This window comes from Conger conger, chromosome 1 (assembly GCF_963514075.1).
Source record: "Conger conger chromosome 1, fConCon1.1, whole genome shotgun sequence".
NCBI lineage: Eukaryota > Metazoa > Chordata > Actinopteri > Anguilliformes > Congridae > Conger > Conger conger.
In genome coordinates, this window is record NC_083760.1 from 30,401,631 (window position 1) to 30,427,181 (window position 25,551).

At 43.8% G+C, this 25,551-nt stretch overlaps 1 protein-coding gene across 2 annotated transcripts; it reads left to right on the forward strand.

Annotated features, from left to right (window-relative positions):
* Nucleotides 1-3,845: 3,845 nt before the first annotated feature.
* tedc1 (tubulin epsilon and delta complex 1) lies at nt 3,846-25,073 on the forward strand. Of its 2 annotated transcripts, XM_061261321.1 has the most exons (9): nt 3,846-4,177; nt 10,172-10,262; nt 10,672-10,886; nt 16,033-16,239; nt 17,402-17,467; nt 19,958-20,044; nt 21,700-21,912; nt 22,270-22,323; nt 24,693-25,073. In XM_061261321.1, exons 1-9 carry the CDS (start codon nt 3,983-3,985, stop codon nt 25,062-25,064), a joined length of 1,500 nt encoding a protein of 499 aa, XP_061117305.1. In that variant the 5' UTR covers nt 3,846-3,982; the 3' UTR covers nt 25,065-25,073. The 2 variants fall into 2 exon arrangements, with proteins under 2 accessions (XP_061117305.1, XP_061117313.1); XM_061261329.1 differs by lacking the exon at nt 22,270-22,323.
* Nucleotides 25,074-25,551: the final 478 nt, after the last annotated feature.

Genomic DNA, 25,551 nt, shown 5'->3' on the forward strand with positions numbered 1-25,551 from the left:
GGAAGGATTAGCAGATGGAAATGTTCAATCTATCACAGAGCTGGGCATACTTGCATACCAAAATTTAACTTAGAAGGACCCTCTCCACGGTGGCACTGTTAATAGGATTGAAAAGCACATTGTTGGCACCACTCATTCCATTAATTATTTAATGAAAAAATAGGCAGTAAAACATCTGCTTGACCAATCTAGGTATTATTATTATTATTATTATTATTATTATTATTATTGTGCACCTGCATTCCATTGGGTAGGTTTCAGATATGGTTAGGCACTCTTGAATCTCTCTCTCTTACTGTGGTGCTGTTTTCTGAGGGAGAAAATTCACACTTAGCATTGATGTAGCATCAATCACCAGATGACCTTTGTCTCTAAAGCAGGGATTTCATGATTTACTAGGGCGAAGCACCGACTATTTTGCAGCGTTCACAGTGAAGCACACTGGCACAAGTCTATCTCCAAATTGTATCATGTGAATTATGCATTAGGTCAGCCCGCCACTCAAATCCCTGCCACGGTGAATTTGTCAAATGTCAGATCCATTGTCGGCATTCGGTCAACCGCTCAATCGAGCATAATTAACTGAGAATGGCTCCTGAGCAAGAACTTGCATTAACCATGTTGCCCCCGAACCGAGGTTAGGAAGCACCGATTTCTACTCCTATGGGATCGCTTGATGATATTTCTATCATTAATGTGGTTTTTGCCATTAGTAACTTTATACAATGGGTATCTCCCAGTATCATGCGAGAAATTGGCCTGTGAGTGCCAGAAAGTGCAGCAATTAATTGCATAAAACAGAGCAAACTAATCTTTATAATTGGAGAGACAGAGTACAGTGTGTACAGCTGTGTATCAGCTGATCTTCAGGTTTGACCTCCACTTGCTTTTCACGGTAATAAGAATTCTTTGAAGCAGTTATCGACAACCTCTCTATTTACTGGGGCGCTATAAATTTTCGTTTTGCGGGAGTTCTGTATTAGCCTAGCATTGTACATTGGAGCTTCCAATTCTGTAGTACCTGCACTTACACTCAGTGAGCACTTTATTAGGTAGACCTGTACACCAGCTTGTTAATGCAAATATTTAATCAGCCAATTATGTGGCAGCAACTAAATGCATAAAAGCATGCAGACGTGGTCAAGAGGTTCAGCTGTTTTTCAGACCAAACGAATGGGGAAGAAATGTGATCTTAGTGACTTTGACCGTGGAATGATTTGGTGCCAGACAGGGTGATTTGAGTATCTCAGATTTTCATGCACAACAGTCTCTAGAGTTTGCAGAGAATGGTGCGACAAACAAAAAACATCAAGTGAGCAGCAGGTCTGCGGGCAAAAACACATTGTTAATGAGGTCAGAAGAGAAGGGCCAGACTAGTCAAAGCTGACAGGAAGGTGACAGTAACGCAAATAACCACACATTACAACAGTGGTATGCAGAACAGCATCTCTGAACACACAACACGTTAAACCTCTTAAGTGGATAGGCTACAGCAGAAGACCAATAAGTCTCATAAATACCTAATAAAGTGCTCAGTGAGTGTATATGCACTGGCTGCATTCTTGTTTTTGGCTACTAAAGTTTTAGGGGAGCAGCAGTTCAATTCCCAATACTCAATCTTCAGACTTAGCAATAAGTAAACAAAAAACAGTTGGAACTATACTGATAAATAAAATATGCAAACACCAACTTCAGTAAACCCGAAAACTATCTTTCATTACGAGGCTGTTTAAAACCATTACAGTTGTATCCATCTGTTTTATTGGCCTTGTTTAATTATTAAACTATGTAAAATGTATTCAAGCTATGATTTTGCACAATAGAAAATGGCTAATTATTAGTTGAGTAGAATTTATGCCAGCCCTTTCAAACTCTGGGTAATTGTTTAATCAATCCTACATCTAGCTAGCCTACTCTACTTACTTGAAATGCAAAGGCTCCTGTTCTATAAGATTACTCTGTTCCCATGCAAACCCTAATGAAGTATTGAAGTATGCAGGGTACAGTATGTGCAGACTTTGTGACAAGAGGGTGTGTGGTCACATGGTAGTGCGAGGCTTTGTGAACCCAGAAGTGGATGGAGATATAAAAATGTTATTGTGGACCAATGTTATGACTATCATTTGAAGAACACTTGACAAAAGACTGAAAGTTTAAGTGACAAGAATGCAGCCACTAAATCCGGTCATCCTGTAGGAGAAACATAAATTCCTTGTAACTTAAACACTGGGGTCAAAGGTCATCAGGTCATTTCTAGTATGTACTCCTTGTGACATGACAACTGAGAAAGAAAAAAAAAAAAAGTACTTGTGTGCCATTTAGGTTTGAACATGAATATATTTATAAAATGATTTTTACTTGTTTTGGATATAAATTGATTTACATTTATACATTTGTATAAATTAATATTAAATTAACAATTCAAGTTCGACTAATTTTTCTTTTTTAAAATGTCTTGTGCAATGTTGATATTAGATGTTTGCATTAAAGAATGTTGAAGGCATGTTTCGTCTGAACTTTATTTCCTGTAACCTTCATGTCTTTGTCCACTCTTTCTTTCCTGCATTTTCTTTCTGTTGAATTGACAAAATATTTAGTTGAGTCAAAGCAATAATGGTGAATTAAATATAATTCACATTGGGAAACTCAAACATGCTGAGCCGAATTAGGCCTAGAGGTAATTTACACTTTTGTAATTTAAGTGGTAGATCTTAACCCAAAAGTTGTCATTTGGGTGTCTTAAATGTATGAGAGTCAATAGAAAGTGGGGGATGTAGAGGGGATCTTTTTATGAAGATTATGAAACTGTTTGGGGAATCCTTGAGAAGTCTTTGAAACATGGTCATATATCAATTAACATTGGGATGTCATCTGGTAACGCCTCACAGCAAGGAGGTCCTGGGTTTGAATCCCCGTCGGCCGGGGCCTCTCTGTGTGGAGTTTGCATGTTCTCCCCGTGTTCGCGTGGGTTTCCTCCCACAGTCCAAAGACATGCAGGTTAGGCTGATTGGAGAGTCTAAATTGCCCATAGGTATGAGTGTGTGAGTGAATGGTGTGTGTGCCCTGCGATGGACTGGCGACCTGTCTGGCGACCAGTTGCCAAATCCAGAAAGTAAAGAAACTTTTTAAAAAACGCTAACACGTTCATTTCATCTCGCAGTGAGTTCAACTCGCTGTCACAGCGTTTTATGTTTTTGTTCTATTCACACAAGTTCTAGGGGAAATTACTTTGTCTTTGAACAATAGCCTACAAGTCAAATCAGTGAAAACTACAAACGGTGTAACAGGAAACACCGTTCGACCAGTGCCAGAGGAAAAATGGTGGAAGCTGTATACGAGACGAGACAGAATCATAAAAATATATATTTTTTAATTTTGATAGCGATGTAATTTCCCGAACAACACCCACAGCCACTTTATAAATTATGCACGAATACCGTGTAGTATGGGCGCTAGTCCTATATAACATATGTTTTGATAAAGTGAAACTGTCGCCTTTACGTTGAATATTTGGCTAATAATGTTCTTGAACACTTAAGGCTACAAGCCAATTATTCAAAAAATAGTTCAATATATTATGATATTGTCTAGTCATTGTATAGCTCATTTCTGGTAATTTTGGAAAATCCCATTGATACCGCATTACCTAAAACCGCATGCATTCCACACAATACTCTGAAACGCGTGTTCTCTGCCAATAAACTGTAACCCGAGTAGCCTATCCAAAGTTGAGACTTCACAGAGGTCTCTGCTTTACCATTTGCTCTTTTTTCAAGTATTACATAGTCCCGGAACCGGAAATATGATAAGTAGAAATAACCGGGTAAATTTAAGTGTTGCTACAACGGATTTTGTTACCATACTAACGTTATAACCGTGACAACCATTAGTAAATAAGATATTTCCGATACGCAGGTTTCTGAGTTTACTAGATTATATAATTTTTCATTATGCGTCCTTCTGTAAATTTGCGTGGTTTCGTATGTGGGTGTCTGCCGGGATATTTAAAGGGAGCAATGTTACATTTGTAACATTAGTTGACACAATGCAACGTGGAAAGAGTGTGAAAATAAAAGAAGTCATTGAATCGCTTTGTAAGCTTCTTTCTGCACTTGGAGTGGATTCTGTCCCTGGTACAGACACCTTCAGACGGGCGAAATTTAATAAAGGAGACGCGGTAAGTAAGCCTTGCCATGTAGCCTATATAATGTTCAAGTTACGTTAACTTGCTATCTAGCGGTGTTGCCCATATTGTAAAAGGTTATTCATCTCGGATGCGTGCCTTTCTTAATGCTGTAGCTAGCTGTCACTTGTTACGACTGACACTAATCAGAACAAACCGCAAACTGACTTACTGTCATAGTAAATTCGCTATACATCAGCACTGCTGTCCAGCTAACGTTTTATGTCGAATGCTACCGTTGCCAGCTGCATTCAGTTCTGGCTAGGTATCAGATCCGCTCCACACCCCTCAAGATTTAGAGGCAACATTTGACCCTAAAATTCACAGCGAAGAGTAATTTTATGAAACAATAAAACGGTCTCATTTTAAATTAATTTCTGGCAGTGACACCCCCTTCCTTTCTCAAAATGAAATTCGATTAATTTTGGCATATATTGGCATAATGTAGGCTACACCCTGTAAACAGATGGTTAAGCAAAGTAACTGTTACTGAAACATGGTTTCATTTTCATTTTGTGAGTGGTGGCACTAGATACCGTACCTTAAAAAATGATGATGATGATAATAATAATCATACATTTACCTTTCAAGCAGTACAACACAAAGTGCATTGCAGAGAAGGTCAAAAAATGGAATAGAACGTAAAGAAATGTAGATGGGAACAGTTAAAATGATCAGGCATAAATACAGAAAACAAAGACAATAAAAGAAAATTCAGTAAACGTGATCAATTTAAGCCCTACAATAAAGTAATCTTATAAAGAGCTTATATAAGTAAGATCTACTGCAGCTAAACGGCACTGAGCCAGCAGTTCTAACCTGGTCTGGATCCGTCTCTGCTGTGTGTCTCTGAAAGTGGGGGGATACTCAACCAATGTGTGTGCTCTTGGACTTGTTTGGAATTGGGTTCAGTTTGTTAACATTCCAGATTCAAGCTTCCTATTTATTGTATAATCTGATTGCAATTAGTAATCGCAGAGATTATCCTAAAATGTTTTTTGTTTGGAGAGGCTCAGTTGCCACTTTTCAGAGCGGAGCCATATGGGCTGCGCGAGAGGATCTGGCCTCCACCAGGAAGTGCCTTCCCTTCGGGTGACCTGGTGAAGTGGAGGTGTACAAAGTAGCACTATGTGTACTATGCTACAGGTAGCATAGTTAAGGTAAATGACTGGGACACGCAAGGTCGGTGGTTCGAATCCCGGTGTAGCCACAATAAGATCTGCACAGCCGTTGGGCCCTTGAGCAAGGCCCTTAACCCTGCATTGCTCCAGGGGAGGATTGTCTCCTGCTTAGTCTAATCAGCTGTATGTTGCTCTGGATAAGAGCCAAATGCCAATAATGTAATGTAATGTAATATTAAGATAATATAACCTTAGTGCACCTTACGAGGCCAATTATCGTAAAGCATAATACTGTCTTCATGGGTTTGATCCTAACTGTTTGGACGACACTTCATCGTGCTACAGGACAATGATCCAAAACACAGCCAAAGGAGTTTGTTTGGGCCAAAAAGTGCAATGTTTTTTACTGGCCAAGTCAATCGCCTGACCTTAATGCAATTGAGCATGCATTTCACAATCTTGACAAATCTTGTCAAATTTACATCCACATGAATGCCCAGTCCCAGGGTTTCCCAGCAGAACATTGCCCAGAACATCACTCCCTCCTCCAGCTTGTCTTCTTCCCATAGTGCATCCTGGTGCCATCTCTTCCCCAGATAAACAGCAAACACGTATTCCGGCCATCCACACGATGTAAAGGAAAACAGGACTCATCAGACCAGGCAACCTTCTTTCATTGGTCCATGGTCCTGTTCCAACACTGGCGTGCCCATTGTAGGCACTTTCGACAGTTGGCAGGGGTTTGCATGGGCAGCAGGGTGCGATATGACACATTCCTGCTGTAACCATCATTTAAATGTTCTGTGCCTTGTGCCACAGTAGCCCTTCTGTTGGTTCAGACCAGATGGGATAGCCTTTGTTGCCCTCGTGCATCGATGAGCCTTGGGCACCCAACACCCTGTTTGTGGTTTGTCCCTCCTCGGACCCCTGTCACTAGGCACTGTTGACCACAAGCCTTGCCGTTTTGGAGATCCTCCAACCTAGTCATCTGGCCATAATGATTTGGCCCTTGTCAAAGTCGCTCAGGTCTTTATGCCTGCCCATTTCTCACGCATCGAACACGTTGACTATGGGAGCCAACTGTTTGCTTACCGTCTAATATATCCCAGACCTTGACATGAGATAACGATATAATTATTTGCTTCATTTGTTAGTGGAGATAATGATTTCGCTCATCGGTGTAAAACATCCTTATAAAGTACAAAACCATGCAGCATGTAGCATTGTTTCATTTGGTTGCAAGCAAGAACAGTGCATCAACGTGACAGTGCTCCTGAATGCCCTATTCAGAGTCTTTTCAGGGGGAAATTAAAACGCCTCTGTGCAAGCCCAGTGTAAACTTGCAGATTTATAAATCCTCAACAAACCATTTTTTTACAGCATAGCCGCCAATTTACCCTCCCAGATCTCAGTTTTGTGAAACGACGTGGAGCATTTTAAGTTTTCTCATAAAATGGCAGTTGCCAGAATGCTGAATTCTTCACTTACAAAGGAGATGAGTGTGCACATCCAATTCGTACAGGTGCACAGCATTAAAAATATGTAGAGTGAAAAGAAAATGTCTGATGTTTGAAAGGATTGGCCAGAATTGGTGGCCTTTTCAAATGGTTGGCATGTGGGTTTAATATCTGCATATGTTTGAAATGCAGTGCATTTTTCATGTGTGCATCCATATGCCTCTGTAACTTGGCTCTCTTTGCTGCTTTGAAGGCGGGGTACAGAGGGCAGTGGAAAAAACTTCCTACAGCAAATGTTGCACTCTTCAGCTGTTGGCTGCAAACCAGTGCACCATATGGATAGATGCATCTAGAACAGACACTGTTTTTAATATCTTATTTATGGTAACATTTATGTGCTCCAAATTGTAATTACAAGGACACTAATGATTCAATTTAATTTAATAACATTTTACTTAGTTAAAATATGCCTGGTAGCTTTTAAGGTTGGATTAAAACCAGTATTGGGGAAACTATTGTAAATATTTTTACTATGGCAAATGAATAATTGAGGCTGACTATTAAATATTCAGTTATTTAAACTAATAATACAAAAAAAACAGTTTAAATAAACATGATTTTGGCATTATAAATGGGTGACCGCTTGTAAGGATGGCCATAAATTAATTGGAGGGAAAAGGCAGTGTTCTGTAGTTCAGTATACACTACCATTCAAAAGTTTGGAAATCATTAAATCATTAAAAGAAGTTGATGCTTTTATTCACCAAGGTAGAATTAAATCATATAGCAACTTCTAGCTGTGCTGAATATAATGGGAGTTCTTTCTCTTTTACCAAATTAGCACATTTGCATGATTACAGGAGGAATATCAGTGTGTTAGTAATGGCTGCTGAAAATGGGGCTTTACAATCATCAATTTGAAAGTATCAATTTCTTTCAAAAACATAACAATTTCTCTGTGATTCCAAACTTTTGAATGGTAGTTTACATAACATCTAATGTTATGGTAATTTTCAACAGGTAAATTGGTAATTTGGCAATGACCAACCAAGGCTAACAAACATAGCTGACATTAATATACGTTTAGCTAGCATTCCCATACAAAGGCATTTCATAATAGTTTGCATGTGCTAACATACTGCTGATATTGAAATTACTGGAAGAAAAAATAATATTTATTTATATAAAGCACAAAGTTATATCTCTGCTATAGCATTGTATGTTCAAGAAACCAGCCTTCTTTGACCGTTTCCTTCACGCTGTTGAATGTTACTTTTCTTTTCTGAACTCTGATGATATCTAGGCTTAGAAGAGAGGCCATGACATCCATAGCCGAGGTGCATGCTGTAGACCCCTCTCCATTTTGGTTTAGTGAATGTTTTAGGATAGTCTTTGGGCATATTCTAAGATATCTGGTTATATTTAGTACACTTCAATTGATTTAAAAGGCAGTGCGATATCTATACAATTGAGAGAAGGCAATTTGATATCTTACCATGCCTAATTCAGCCCTCAATGAATTAGTAGGGGTATTCCCCTGTATTTGTAGTAGGTTTTTACAGAATCCTGCATAAAAGGTCTCCACTGGATTTTCTACCCATTTAGTGCAGTAAATCCCGTATGAGTGTATCCAATATTTTTTCCATACAGCACAATGGAGGGATTAATATTATCTAACATTTTTGACTTCCCTCTAATGGGAATATATGTAGCCTATTTCACATGTAGCCATTTTCATTTCATTGCAGTGCAGGCTTTCCCTTTCAATGCTTTGGCTGCCAGAGTAAAGCTCCTTGACACAGATTTTCTGCCTGTGGGACCGCAATAGTAACTCACAGTATGCATGAGGGGCATTTTAACTTGGGCTAAAGCTGCAAGCGCTTTCCTGAGGTGTAGGTTTCCTTTGACAGACAATGGTGTTTGCCGCAGGGGCCCAGTTCTGACAGCATTTCTACAGCAGGTCCAGGGGCTGCTATAAACCCAGCTCCTGGGGGTCCAGGTCATCTGTACCAAGCTGGAATTCAACTCCTGTTTAGTTAAGAGTGAGGCCAGAAGCTGAGGATTGATTATGTTACACTGCTAATTAATTAACAACATGCAAAATTGATTTGATCATATCAAGCGTTTCTCATCCTGCTTCTTGTCCCTGTGTGAATAACTGTGTGCAAATAAATATTTTGGCACGTTTTATTTCACATTTGTTTGGTCATATATTTGTATTGAAAATATTTTTAGAATTATGTCATAATCTTTACTACCTCCACCAGTAAAGATTATGACATAAAGTAGGCTAATAGTCTAGGTGTTGAATGCCAGGTTGAATAAATGCCCTCTGCTGAAGTCAATGAGGCAGCAACAACTGTGCCTTTTTTAATTTTGTCCTCATTAATTTAAGGACAGGAGGGCAAAGGGTGCAAATGTGATCGTTTATATGGTGTCCTCGGTAACACTGAAATTACACTTAATCACAGAAAGCATAGCAGCACATGAGGATATTTTATAAACATGCAAAATTTCATTTGCATATAATAAAATATTGCTTCACTGTTTCTCAGCCTTCATGCATTCGTACTGATGCTCTGAATGCTGACAGAAGGTGCAAATTATGGGAGTGAATTATGCAAGTCATTGAGATTCGTCAAAGCGAGTGACAGCTGAGACTTTTTTTTGTCTTTCTTTAAATTGTTTGAAAACGCAATCGTAAATTTTGTCGGCGAAATACAACGGTCTCGGCCAAATGACTGCTGTAGGTAATTATTGTTGAGAGGAGCCATTTCTGTCAACAGAGCAGCCAAGTGCAAACAAAAGGATAATCTGTACCTGGATTCCTTTGTTTGAAATGTCTGAAGCGCTAATTAGTCAAACCATGCAATAACTGCCATGTTACCGAAAATAATGGAAGCAAGAGCTGGCACCACAAACACACACACACACACACACTCACCTGGGGATTCTGTCACAGATACCTGGTGGTCTCTAGACCCACACCCCTTCTTGGCATTTAATATCCTGCACATTTCTTTTTAATGCTTCATTGAATTTCCAAGACCTTTTCTATTTTGTGTAAAAATGTATATATAAAATATAAAAATATATAAAAATCCTCCTCATACCTTAAGTTTATCTCTAAGATGCAGTAATTAATTTATGTTTCTCGGGTCATATGAAGTTATATAAAGTTTTAATATACGCTGTCAATTAGCGTAATGACTGTGTGGGTGGCAGTGTACTGTAATATGGTGGTTAAGAAACTGAGCCTGCTTTGAATTCCATTTCCTCGTGGGGCACCACTGTTGTACTCTTGCACAAGATTTTTAACTTACTGATTTAGTAAAATATCCAACAGTAAATGGGTAATGCATTAATAAGTTGCTCCGGGTATCAGCATTTGTACTGTGTTTCTGTTTTAGGAGCAAGACCTGTGGAGGTTACTATATAGCCTGCTCTTCAAAGCAGTGCAATGGGAGTGCGCATGTCAAACTACGCAGGAGGATGACGTGGGTAAGGTGATCTTGTGTTCTTATACTGAAATGTAGTTTTAGTTGCTTACAAATTTTGTTTCAATATCGTATGGCTTCAATTGCTACTGGCTACTGATACCTTAAATACGTCACAGCAGGAAAAAGGCTAACAGCACTGTTGGTGCAGGGCACGTGAAGTTACTGTTGCCATGAAAGCGTAAGACAAAAAACTTTGCAAACGTGAACCTGATAATTAATTGAAGATAAACTTAATTTAGTCACTTGTATCCTACTGTAACATTGATCTATTAAAGCGGCACTGCCACGAGCGATAGTGTCTGCATTGTGCCCAACAGAGATTAATGACAGCTGAGGTATTGTAGGTACGGTATTTTAAGGTGAATGTATGAACATATTTCCCTGTCTTCCTGTCCCTTGCCATGTTGAAGGTGCCCAGGCCAGGCTGGTGAGTGGCATGCTGTGGCAGCTTGGCTACGGAGCCCCTTGGCTGGCGGGTACGCGGGGCGAGGGCGGTCGGGGAGAGGAGGCGGGGAGTCGAGACCTCCTGCTGGCCCTGGGGTGGGTGATCTCGTCTGGGAATCTGCTGGAGGCCCTGCTGGGAGAACAGGCTGAGGGGCTGGAGACCCTGACCAACCTGCCGGGGGTGAGAGTTCCCACAATTCCCATAATTCCCATGCTCCCTGTCTTCCTGTCCCTTGCCATGCTGAAGGTGCCCCGGCCAGGCTGGTGAGTGGCGTGCTGTGGCAGTTTGGCTACGGAGCCCCTTGGCTCACCGCGGCTCCCCTTTTGAAAGTGCTCCAAAAGTCTCATGTCCTCCCTCTCATCTTCCTTTGACTTTCTGTGTCCCCTCACCACCAAACTAGTTCGGGCCTCCCCCCCCAGTCCTTGGCTTTCTGATGCTCTACAAGCTGTCCAAACCGAACTGCGGGCAGCAGAGAGAAAATGGAAAAGGTCCTGTCTCCCCAGTGATATGGCTTCCTTCCATGCCCTCTTATCATCTTTCCATTCCTCTGTCTCTCTAGCTAAATCTTCCTTCTTTCACTCGAAAATTAACGCGGCCACCTCTAATCCCCGCAAACTGTTTTCAACCTTCTCCTCTCTTCTGGCCCCCCCTCCCCCCCCACCCCCCTCATCACTCACACCTGATGACTTTGTCTCCTTCTTTGAAAAGAAGGTTGATGCCATTCGCAATTCCTTCTCACAACCCTCTCCCCCTGCTGACCCTCCTACCTTCCCCAACTCCCTAGTCTCCTTTTCTCCCCTCTCTGACGCCGACACATTGAAACTCCTTACATCCCACCGCCCGACCACCTGTCCTCTTGACCCCATCCCCTCTCCCCTCCTACAATCTATATCCGATGACATTCTCCCTTTTCTCTCCTCTCTAATCAACACCTCCCTCTCTTCCGGCACCATGCCCTCTTCCCTGAAGAGGGCCAGAGTCACTCCCCTCCTCAAAAAACCTACTCTTGACCCCTCTGCTCTGAACGACTACCGGCCTGTCTCTCTTCTTCCCTTTCTCGCTAAAACTCTGGAACGGGCGGTCTGCTCCTAACTGTCCACTTATCTTCTCCAGAACAATCTCCGTGACCCCAACCAGTCTGGCTTCAAGAGTGGCCACTCCACTGAGACCGCCCTGCTCGCGGTCACTGAGGCACTCCACTCTGCTAAAGCCAAATCCCTCTCCTCTGTTCTCATCTTCCTCGACCTGTCGGCCGTCTTCGATACAGTCAACCATGAGATTCTGCTCTCATCGCTGTCTGGGATGGGTGTCACAGGGTCTGCACTCGCTTGGTTTTCCTCCTACCTCTCTGGTCGCTCCTACCAGGTGACTTGGAGGGGCTCAGTCTCCGACCCTCACCCCCTACAAACTGGAGTCCCGCAGGGCTCAGTTCTTGGGCCTCTCCTCTTCTTGCTATACACCATGTCTCTTGGTTCTGTTATCTCTTCCCATGGCTTTTCTTATCATTCTTATGCTGACGACACTCAACTTTTTATTTCCTTCCCCCCCGACACCCAAGTCACCACACGGATCTCTGCCTGCTTGGCTGATATCTCTATGAGGATGACTTCCCACCACCTGAAGCTCAACCTTGCCAAAACTGAGCTTCTCTACATCCCTGCTAAGTCCTCTCCGTCAATCGACCTCTCACTGACTGTTGAGGACTTTGTAGTTTCCTCCTCCCGTACGGCAAACAATCTTGCGGTGACTCTTGATAACTGCCTCACCCTGGCTCCACAAGTATCCTCCACTGCCAGAACCTGCAGGTTCTTTCTGTATAATATACGCCGTATCTGTCATCTCCTGACGGAGAAAGCCACCCAGCTCCTAGTCCAGGCGCTCGTCATTTCCCGCCTGGATTACTGCAACTCCCTCCTAGCCGGTCTCCCAGCGTGTGCCACCAAGCCCCTCCAGCTGGTCCAGAATGCTGCAGCCCGCCTGATCACCAGTCAGCCCAGGTCGGCTCATGTCACCCCACTTCTCATTGGCCTCCACTGGCTTCCTATTGCCGCATGCATCCGTTTCAAGGCCCTAGTGGCATTTCAGGCTGCTAAGGGGACTGCCCCACCTTACATACAATCCTTGATCACTCCCTACTCACTAGCTAGACCTCTCCGGTCTGCCAGCTCTGGTCGCCTTATGGTTCCCTCTCTACGTGCACCTAGCGGTCGAGCTGCACGTTTACGCCTGTTTTCCGTTCTGGTTCCTCAGTGGTGGAATGACTTGCCTACCACTGTCAGGACAGCAGAATCCCTCCCCCTATTTCGAAGCAGACTCAAAACCCACTGGATGTGATGCTTTGACTTATGGTAGAACCTATGCACTTGTAAGTCGCTTTGGATTAAAAGCGTCTGCCAAATGACAAAAATGTAAATGTAAAAGGGGAGCCGCGGTGGCGCACGGCTAAAGTAACGGACCTTGGTCCAGGCATCAGTTCATTGCAGTTGCACGCTGAGGGCCGGGGGTTCGGTTCCCGGGCCTGCCAAAGCCGAGTTTGGCCGGCTCTCGTGGGGCGGCATAATTGGCTCACCGTTCCGAGGGAGGGACTCGGCAGGGGTTAGTAGGACCGCAGTCCACAATTGCGCCCTGGGCGCCTTGGAATCACGGTCACAAGCGCGACGATATGGCTTGAAGAAGGCGTGTCGTTCTCCGGATCGCGAGATCCATCCAGAACGTCGACGGTGTATCCTCAGCTAACAGCGATAATTGGAATAGACAGGCTACCAAATTGTGAGAAAATGGGAAAAATTTTAAACGGAAATAAAAAAGAAAAAGAAAGTGCTCCCAATGATTGAGCGCAAAAGTAAATTATGCCCTTTGAAACGGAATGCCGGTGTTTGGTTTGGGATTGAAAGAGCATTCATGGCATTCATTTTCAGGGACTGTTGTGACTTTTGTCACTTGTCACGGTTCTTTATCAGTAGTCTTCTGTACGGTTTTCTGGGCCCTTCAGTTTGGTGGAATGAGAAGGGAATGAAGGGGTGCAATGGGTCCTCAAATTGGGGACATAAGTGCGAGAAGAATAACAAGAGCCTTCATGCGGCCTCCAACAGGTCATTGAAAACTTTGAATGCGTTTTGTTTTCAAAGTGGGGAATCCAAGGCTGTGAAAGTAATGGATTTTTCGGCAGAGTGCTTGAAAGTACTTGATTTTTCTCTTGTTTTATAAATGTCATTATCTTGGCTGTTGTGCATGACCCGTGCAGTGAACGAACTTGGGTATTTAAATTCGGGTGCATCAGCTTTTCTAATAATGCCGTCTCCTCGACAGTCTTGTCAGAAAGTGTGAATGCATTTTGAAAAATATCAATAATTTACAAGTGTCTTTCAAAACCGCCCTTGACGGCCCTTGAACAGTTCTTGAATTTTTCTCTGCAGCAAAACAACCAATATAACACTGCATCCGTAAAAATATGTTGGTCAAAGTGTAAAACACGTTGTGTATATTCAAGCATGCCATTACAACCCTATCAGATGTTCATAAACAAAATTTGTCCTTTTGTTTGTAGCATGGTTTCATTTTAGGGTAACAATTCACATCACTGATTCATCAGTAGTTGAAACTCTGCTGTGTCCTAGAAAGAGCCAGTGCTACACTAACTGTGATGAATATCCCCAGTGAAAAGAACATTTGGGAATATCTGCCCCTGTTGGCTCATGCCATTACTGCTGGTGTAGTTTGTAAGTTACTCTCTTACTGTTTAGACAGTAGACGTTTTGGGGGCGTACTGCATAGTTCTAGGTTCAGTGCCTCAGCTCCAGCTGTATCATCGACTGGCTGTGAACGAGAGTCTGCCTTGCCCTGGCCTTGTCCCTCCAGGGCTTTGGACGGCTTAAGTTGGACAGGGTTTCTATTACTGCTTAATCCCTCTAAATGATGAACCGGGCAAGCATGGACTACTAATGAGAGCTACACCTGTCCCCTAGTTGATGCTTGCTCCTCTTTGGTGCTATTAAGACTGCAGGGTGTACAACACACGCTGTCAATCAAAGGTGTGTACCAGATTCGGCTGCAGCGCTCCTGGTGACCTCTGACCTTTTCCGCAAGGTCAGTTATCCACTCACTTACAGTAGCTTGTACTATATTTAATTTCAAAGATTGGAAAATGAAATACAGTATGAATCTACATGAAAAGATACTGAAATGCAGATCCTGCACGAGGTCAAGTGATTGTACTGCGATCATTTAGCTTAGCCGCTTTCTTCTGGTGTAGCCTATGGCGTCTTTGTGGCACGCGTGTTGAATTACTGCGGTTTCAAACAGGGCCTCCCCACTGCCTCTGCTGCTTCAGAGAGTAGAGAAATGGCGGCAGTCACGGCTGATTAATCATTACTCGGCAGACGGCCGCGCCGGGAGGGGGACTCCGCCGGGGAGATGGAGGCAGTAAAGGCCTCAGTCCAGCAGGTGGCAGCACAGCTATGCAGGTGCAGGAGGGAGCGGACCAGGGCTTCGCCGCAGCACCCAGACGGAGGGCTGACTCGGTGATGAGCGCATGCACAACGGCCCTTTAAACAAGGAGGAGACGGCGAGCGGAGGGGGGTGCTGGGAAGGGGGGGGGGGCTTCGGGGGTCACACTCGAGCGGCCTTGCCCATTTTTCTTCTTCTCTCAATTTGGAGGCCTCCTCTGCAGTCAACAGCCAGCGCGGGGTGGTGTCGCAGCTGCCCTGTCAACCACAGCAGCTGCTGGCGCGTGACGACACTCCGACAGCCCCGCCAACTGAGAACCTCCCTCCCAGAGTGACACCACGGGCAATTACGCCCTGCCCAGACACAGTTAAATATAACTATTTCAAAACGAACTATTACTATTGTGTAACGCAGCACAGAAAGGGCACATTTGGCCTGTACCTTATGAAGTGCGTGCATGGGTGGGGGGTGTTGGGGTTAGGTAGGCCTCCCTCAGTTGGAGCCAAAATGGCGGCACTATTTAGTTTGGGCTCATATAACAGTTTCTGCCTTCTAAATGTCACCAGAACCTTTACACATATTTTAGTCCCTCTGCTCCCAAAGTGGCGACTGAATTAGACCCAGCGTGGTGCATTATTCAAGGACCGGAGGAACTCTGTCTGACTCACCCTGATTAATTCAAACAGACCGGAGACTTTGTCTTTGTTGGAAATGGCCAGGCTGAAATTGTCACACCCTTTATCCATCCTAGCAGGGCTAATGGGGAGGAAAGGATGTGCTTAGAAGGATGAAGCTCCCTTGTCAAAGGGGAGGGATTCTTCAGTCCCGATTTAGTATTTTTCAGTGACAGTCAGACGTCGTTTTCGTTTTTCTTCCACAGGTCCCTGACTGCAGGCCCGGAGGGGAGCACCCTGTTGGGTTTGGACCTGGGGCGAGCCGTCGTGGGAGAGGCCTGAGGAGACAGGGCGTGGAGGAACCAGAGTGGGAGGAGGAGCTGAGGAGGTTGCAGTGGGAGCAGGGGAAACTGCATCTCCTGTGGCGAAGTCTTGGAGCTGCACAGGCCGAGAGAGCCTGCCTCCTGCATCAGGCAAGACTCATTACATTACATTACATTACACTACATTAATGGCATTTGGCAGACACTCTTATCCAGAGCGACATACAGTTGATTAGACTAAGCAGGAGACAGTCCTCCCCTGGAGCAATGCAGGGTTAAGGGCCTTGCTCAAGGGCCCGATGGCTGTGCGGATCTTATTGTGGTCACACCGGGGATCGAACCAGTCATCTCCCTTAACCACTACGCTACAGGTCGCCTTCTGCCCGTGTCACCTCCATCGACATCATTACCATCCTCCTCCTCAACCCTTTAAGACACGGGCTTTCAAACCACATTCTGCCCTTAATTACTTAATTAGCCGTAAAAAAAGTTACACCAGCGCAGGAATAACAGCCAAAGACTGTGTTTGTGTACCGACTGTATATGAAATGTTTTACTGTGATATAATCTATCTATATAATCAAGTGACAGTCCACCACCATGACCCTTTAAGGCACAGGAGAGCAATGAGGGCCATATCAATTTCTGGTTTTCATGCCACATTCTGGCCGTAATTACTTTATTTGCCCTAACTTTTCCGCCATCTGACATTTTAGCGACATTTCTTGGTAAGCGCATGAGTAACAGCCGAAGACTTTCTGTGTCCCTATACTGTATGTGAAACGTTTTACTGTGATGTAATCTATGCGTGAACTAGTGTTGGTATGCAGTCACTTAGCTCATTTAGGCAGGGTAATTGGTGGAAACAAAAAACTGCTTACACACCGGCCCTCCAGGACCGGAATTGCCCACCCCTGCTTGAAGGTGTAATGACATAAATTAGAATGCTGAACAATCACAACTGCTAATTGAAAGCAACTGAGTTCGATAACACTGACTTACTATTTTTTTTTAAACATTCCAACAAACCAAAAGGCTTTTGTTCTCAGCACTGTTTTCATCATTACCTGTACCACAGCTGTTTTGATCACCAGTATTTTTTAATCTTGTGAAAATATGATTCATGCATACCTGGACTCTGTTTATTTTGTCCTTGACGTTGACTTCAATTTTGGCAATTGCCAAAATAATCTTGCCAAATGTGTTTGTAATGAGAGAAGACAAATCCGTAGTATGTTTATGATATGGCATGTTGCAATAGTGTCCTTATGTTGCTCTGGGTATTGATAGACCCCGTCTTCCTTTCCCCCAGGTGCTGTCTTCCACCAATGGGCTGTCAGATACGCACCCTGCCCCAGGCCATACTGGCCACAACAAGGTGACCGACACACACACACAGACTCATGCACGCACACACACACACACACACGCAAACACACTCACTCATACTCACACACACACACACTCATAGTCACACACACACACACAGACACACGCAGACTCATGCACACAAACACACACACACACACACACACACACAGACACACGCAGACTCATGCACGCTCACACACACACACACGCAAACACACACACTCATACTCACACACACACACTCATAGTCACACACATACAGACACACGCAGACTCATGCACGCATGCACACGCACACACTCATACTCACACACACACACACACACACACACTCATAGTCACACACACACACGTAAACACATGCACACACACACACACACATACACTCACACATGCTTACGCACACACACACACACACACACACATACTCACACATACAGATGCTGACACACAGACACAAGCACACAGACACACACAGGCTAATGCACTCACGAAGACTCATACAAACACATACTCCTACACACCCACTCATACTAACACACACATGCAGATGTGCATTCACACGAATATACACATACGTACACTCACACACACACACACACACACACACACACAGGCGCAGACACACACACGTACTTACACACACTCATATTCACACACACACACGCGCACACACACACACACACCGATAACTCTCCTCACCACACACCACTTGTGCTTCCCACCAGTGGAACCAGCGTCATAAATCAGCGTGAATCGGTTGATTAAATCAAGTGTCATAAGTCATCGTAATCGTAACTCGCGGTCCGTTACCACGATTTACAGTTCGTCTCGGTAAATAAAATAAAAATCTGAAGTAAAATATTAACACGGCCCTGACGGGTACCCTGGCGTTCATCACGGAAACGATCCTCGAATGCACGCTTGTGAATCCATCACACGCACGCAGGACACATGTCTGTTAGAGAGTGATGTTCAAATTTATGATTACGATCCTCACACTATGGAATAGAAGGTGATTACAGAACGTGCTGATGGCTGATGTGGGTGATTATGGTGAGACCGTATGGGAGAGATTGCTGGGATATTTTTAACTCTATAATCACCATCCACCTACGCCAACCTTTATCTGTAAAACCATAAAAGGAAGTCGCTCATTTCTACTGCTTCAGATTGCCAATCATAGAGACAGTCAGTGGCAGAAATAGTCAGGGACGGACGGAGAAACCGATATAGACGGGTGTCTATTCGACAAGGAGAACGACAGACTGTCTTTTAAATCAATTTCTTTAGTTTCAGTAGATTTGGTTTGTTAACGGTGCAATTTGAGCACGGACGACAGCAGTTTTTTATGAGATTTAAATGATAAACACTTCCTACATAAGTGTATGACATTATTTTGTGTTGTGTTGTATAAAAACAGTATCATAGATGAATCTACAAGGCCCAAGTCCTTATCTTTGTTGTCGTCTTAGTCTTGAAAAGTGTGCTTCCCTCTAGGGTCTTTAAGTGCACTTGTCCCTGGAGTATGCACTTTTTTTCTCTGGATAACAGCGTCTGCCAAATGTCTGTAATGCAATGTAATGTAAGTAGGGCTTTATCTGTTGAGGGTGGTTTGATCCGGAATGATTTTAGCAGTTTAGATTTTATCTGTTTTTAATTGTTTTCATGTAATTGAGGTTCTTGTTATGTGTACAGTATATTGAGTTTTATTTTATATACATTTTAATGGGTTAATCCAAATCAATAATAAATGAAAATAGAATACAAAAACATTTTAATATTGACTGTAAATACAGGCATGAAGTCTCTCTCCCTGTCTCTCTCAGTCCCTTTCTCCCCCTTCAAATTCTCTCTCTCTGTCTCTCTCCATCCCTCTCTGTCCCTCCCTCCCTCCCCCTTTAAATTCTGAGAGGCAGGCCTGACAGCCGGGAAAATCATATCTCCTGGAGCCCGGTGTCATATTTCAAAGTGAAAAACCCCCCAAAAAACAATCGGTGGCTAGACGCGTGGCGCGGCCCGCGGGGCGGAAGATTCCGGAGCTGTAAGTGAATCCCCCCCTCCCGAGCGGGCGGGCGGGCGTCCAATCCGTGCCCTGGCACTTTCCGAGCTGTCATCCCATCTCAATCCGTTAGCCCCTCTGCTTTCTCCCTGTCTGAAGAAAGCGGAGAATACAAAAGGAGGCCGGACTGTCTGCAGATTGAGAGACAGTGAAGTAGAGGGATAAAAAGAGGGATGAGGTGTGAGAGAGAGATATCGGGAGAGGCACTACATGAGAGGTGTGTGGGATTGCGCACCTGTTATGGCACAATCCTTTTGAAAAATACAGAGTTGAAGTTGATGTAAAAGCATGATGCACCCTATTGCCACACACACATACACACACACACACATTCACACACACACATACGAACCACACGCACGCACACACACTCTCACAAACTCACACACTGTATAATTAAATAAGGTAATACAACAATGTGTAATTGTCCCACAGGAGTTGGAGCGGTTGCAAACAGACATTCAGCTGCTGGAGATATACCTGGACTGGAAGCAGATGGAGCCCCTCTTCTGGTCCTGGATGGTACAGTCCCATCATAACTTCATAAATCTGATGCAATTTAGTTCAGGCACTTAGCAGAGCAAAGCAGGAGAAAGATGTCAATCTTCATCAAAAGCACTTTGGTGCAGTCTCACCCAAACCATCATGCTTGATAGTTTCAATATTTATCACACATTTCTCAGTGCAGTTTCAACCCAAAACTGATGTTGGTACGGTCCTTCATCTGCAGTTCTCGATATACGTAATCTCGCCCTAAGATTGATGCTAATGGTACGTTCCTATATTTATCTGATGTCCCTGAGTATAATCTATTTCTATTGAAGGCAGAAAGAGACGCTTTCACCTGGAACTTTTTCTTTGATAAAGTGTTCACTCAAGGAGCAAGAGATATTTGTGCACTGAAACAAGTGAATAATATTATGTTAGTCCTATGATGAAGGAAATAAAACTCCCCCCCTCAGGACATCAAGGTGGAAATGACCAGACATGAGAGGAATCAAGAATTGATCTTGAGGAAGAAATAACACAATTTTGCCAAGTGCTGCCACTGACTTTCATAACTTTGCCTGGATAAATTCAAAAGCCCATCTGGAAAATACCACTCATGCAGCTCCAACTGACTTTCCCCCCTAAAAACAGGTTCTTTTGACAGGTTGAGATTCATAAGAACTGATGATTCCAGCATTTCAAAAAAGTTTGTGGGCCCAAGGTATAAAATGGAGGCAAAATGCTCATATTAGGGACTACACGCTTTAACACAGTCCCTACTTTAGACACAGTCTATTTATGTAAAGCGGTTCCAGTGCTACTAGTGAGTGTTTACTGAAACATTTCAAAAGCCCCAAACCCTCCAGATAAGTTAGAACCTACAACACGTTTCTTTATATTCTCAGTCGGCTGAAGGTATTCCCCCCTCGCCTGCCGTAGCTTCTTAACATGGAAAATGCTTTATGCTAAAAGCTCGTACTTGGTAAACACTGATCTTCTCAGGAATATCTAATGATGCTGTAACATGGCCGTGTTATTCCTCTGACAGCTCCGGCACCTGCTATTATCTCAGACTGCTGCTCGGAGTAAACGTCTTTCCCTCTTGTGGTGCCTGTGCTGTCGAGCTTGAATTCATCTGCCTTCAGCCTAATTAAAAAGTGCAGGGGATGTCCTGACAAACAGCTACACTGCGTAAAAATCGGAGGAAGAAAAAAACAGAAAGAAAGTTGTAGGTGTTTTTTTTATTGCTTTAGTTGTCCCTGTTTGTGTAGTTTTTGATACCGGTCTTATGTGTAGGCCCTATCCCAACCCATTGCTGCAATGTTCTTTGTCCGTTTGAACAAGAACGGACTAGTATACTCGTGTCCACAGAAGATGTTGGTGTGCTTACTAAAACCCTCCCTCTCTGTGTAACTGAACAATAGTGCATTGCACCATAGAGAGTTTCTGACCACTTCCTGTTCTTGCAAAGCTACAATTCAGTGTCTAATCTTGGAACCCAGTGTTTGCATGAGCAAGTCCCTTGTTTAAATAGTACTTCTGAACAATTTATTTCCTCAATATTAGTTTTCCTATGAAATCCTCTAAAGTCAAGAGGACTTTAGACTGCATTGTAGGCTAATTAAGTCTGCATTGTAGACATTCTTTCACTGCATTGTTGGCTAATTAAGGCCCCCCCCATGTTATAGGAAAGTGTGATTGACACCAGGCCGGCCGAACCCTCCCCGCCCTCGCGCAGGGGTGCTGTTGCTATGGCGCTGAAGAATGTGGTCGTCAAGGGGGCCCGTTGCCAAGGTGACAGCGGGAGAAGGGGCCCGGGCGAGCTGAGCGAGTCGCTGCTGATGCTGCAGGTTCGACTGAACGCTTGGCGGGTGGAGCTGGAGAACCACGCCTCCCCATTGGTGAGCGAGCCCTGAACCCCATCAGACATCGTGGGGGCATTTTCACACTCCGGTCAAAATGTCCCCACGTTACCACAAAGGGCCCCTGGTGTAGTGGAGGCGGAGAACTGATGTGTAACTGTGTGTGTGTGTGTGTGCGTGTGTGTTTGCATTCATCTCTGATACGAATGCCACGTTGTCCGTTTCTCTGTTGGGGGAGAACAGTTCAGTTCAGTTCAAATCGCAAATCCAGCTCTTCCAGCCTGGACTGAAGTCGAATCGCAAATCCAGGTCTTTCGTCCTGGGCTAAAGTAGAATTGCAAATCCAGCTCTTTCTTTCCAGGCTGCAATTTGCACTGAATTGTGCTTTTCTCTAAGGTGGAGAATGGAGATCATGATTCAATCAGCAATAACTATGACTCACAACTAAATGTAAGTGTTCATTTTATTTTCTTCACAAGCAGTTGCGGCAATTAACAATATTAACTTTCCGAGCTAGACAAAAAGTGACAAATGTGCATTTATTTATATGGTAAATGTCAGATCTTGATGGATACCGGGGCTTTGGCTCACTACAAACTAATTTAAGCTGGCCAAGACCATTCGGAAGGCTCGTAAATTCACCTCTTTCACATTGCACTTTCACCACCAAGGGTGGCAGCGCAATAAAGTATTTCCTAATTCCGGCGTATCCTTCTGTACCACTATATCTTGCCTATAAAAATCTTTCCTCGCCGTACAGTGTGGTAAAGTAGCACAGCGTTCATTTCGTACCGTGTGGTCATGCATACAAACCGAAAACATCAGCATTCAGAGGCTTTCCACTTTGCAATTCAAATGAATAATCAACGTTAAGTGGTTTGCGATCCCGAAACAGATGGGTTACTTTGTCCCTCTGGCCCCAATCTGATTTCTTAACACAGGAACGGTTAATATCAGGTTGGGTATCAGGGACCTCCTCATGCAATAATAAACATAACTACCTGCAAATGTTTTGTGTTGCCCTTTATAATAGAATGCTTTGATGGAACAACTGTAACATTAGCCCTTGTCGTTGTCATCAAATTAACTTGGGCTGTCTCTCAGACAGTCTCTCTGAGTTTGTACTGTGCAGCTAATGGTACCACTAGTCAAGATCAAATAACAAAGACAGTGTACAAAATGCAGAAAGCCTTAAGTTAAATATACAGAGCTATGAAAAATTTTTGCCCCCTTCCTGATTTCCTCTATTGCTTATTTGTCACACTGAATGCTTTCAGATCTTTATATAAAATGTAAGGAAAGGGGCAAATACTTTCTCACAGCACTGTATTTGCTTGCTACACTTCTGACATCACCAAAAGTACTATCCCATTGACAATACTAGTGTAAGGCAGTAAAACTAAATAAACACAAAACACAAGTACATTTACTAGAGTAAATTAGCTATTGACTTGCTTCTCAAAAGAGAAACACAGTATAAATTGTTTAGTGTAGCCATAGCCAAATCTGGTCCTGTGTGGCCCTGAAATTTCATATGCATACTTTTGATCCATGCCAAGCTTTCCATAAGTTTGCCGTGATATGGTGGGGGAGAAAGGCTTCACTTCTCAGACTCACGATATAAGAATCAGATTGCTGAAAACGTATCCTTAAATTGCCAGCAGTGGAGCTCCCTCTGCTACAAATCTCCCAAATGCATCTTTCCCCCCTTTTCGTCAATCTTTTTTTTTTTTCATTTTTTGGCAGCACGACATATGCATTTTCTTTTTGGCTATACACTGAGACACCCGTACCAAGCATTGATACGCTCAGATAGAACTGCGACAATTTTAATAATGGTCACTTTCAGGAAGTGCCTTTTTCTGCTAAATTGAATTGGCAGTTAAATTCCGGTTTCATAGCTAAATCAGGATGCGGTTCTGGGAGATGCCATTTTATGACTTTTATGACGGCCCAAACCCAGGCAAGCAGCACACACTCACTGATTGGCTGGAGTTATCACCAGGAGAGGAAGGAGCTACTCCTGCGGGAAGGGTGACAGGTTTCTGGGAGAGAAAGATAAGTACTAGATTACTATGAAATGAGTTCCAAAAAATATTTGACTCTTGAAAGTGCTTGAAAGTTAATACCCGGCCGCTCTTTGGAGCTGTAATTTCGTCAAAAATAGTTCTGTAAGGCACCGTATTTTTTGACCACGCTGCTTTCCTCAACATTTTCTCACAGTAGCTGGCTTTAAACAGATCCGTAATGCCAGGGGTAGAGTATAAATGGGAAATATTTAAAAGGAAAAACAAATAAGATAGTAAGAGGAAGTGTGTCTCTAATTCCTGGCTGGTTCGCACATCAGTGATTCGATCCGCTTAGTGCCCCTAGGCTGAGTATCGGGTCATTTAGTTATTGAGCACAGCTAGCAGCAGATCACTTGAATGCAGACTAGTCACAATGAACCGCCCCAAGCTTTGGCTGCCCAGTGTTTGCTAGTCTTACCAAGAACATTCAAAGTAAATGATCTTTTACGTGCCAAATGCCCCTTCGGGACACGCAAAATGTGGATTACTCGAGTGCAGTCCAGGCCAATCGTTGTTCTGTTCTCCTGTCTTCTCAATTCACTTACAAAAAAAACGAATCGATCTCAACAGAGGAATGGGTGTAGTGGGTACCCTGAAACGATGATGCAGTCTGAGAAATTCTATTTCACACTTATTTTTGCCCATAGAGTCAAAGACAATACTACAGAGGTAGACGCTGACTTGATTCGGCAATTAACCTTTCTCCAGTTTCCCATCTCATCGTCCTCACCTCATTCTTTTCTGTAACAGGAGGACGTGATCAGTAGCTCGGAGAAGGCGAAGATTCGGGAGAGGGTGAAACTCAGGCTGCGTGGCCTGGCCGAGGCCTACACCTCCCAGTCCGCAAGCAGGAGGTTCAGGCTACGACCACCAGAGCACCCCACCCACCGAACGCACCGGCCCACCAAAGACATCCCCTCGAGGGCAGGGCGGCCAATTGAGGCCCAGGCTTCTCGCCTCATTGAGGAACTGAGGGAGGAAGAGGCGGGCCTGCGACAGGAAGTGGCGAGATTGAGGCGGGACCAGAGGGAGGAGCTGCAGGAGCTCGCCAGCCGGCTGGAGGGCGTGGTTCTCATTCCGCCGCTGAAGAGACGAGGGTTTGTCATTGGGGCCGAGAAATAAAAGTGCTAATTTGCTGTCCGTAATCTGTGCCCATAAGTGTGATTTCGTGTCGTGCGTGTGTGCGCGTTTGAACATTTATGTTTCAAGTCGCATAAATGAAGAACGCAACGTGCGATCCGAAGCGCGGTTGATCATGGCTGAAGAAATTTTTTGTTCAAGCAGTTGTTTGCATTTTCATCTCGCGTTTCATCTCATGCATTCATAAACAGGCGAATGGGTTCCAAGTAGGTCAACCCTTGGCTTCCTTATGAAGTCATTAGAAGTAGGCTGAGTCTTTTTAAACTCTTTTATCAGTCTTTAATCAGCCTTCTGAGGCTCGCTCCTCTGAAGACGTACACTGTCATGGGCGCTCGCCTGAAATGTGTACGTGCTATCCATGTAGAGGAAAGTCTGCCCGGTTACTGGCCAAACTCGAGCTTGCAACGAAAATCGCGATGAATACAAAAAACGGGAGGGGAGGCCGCAAGACTTGTGAGGCTTTGAAAAT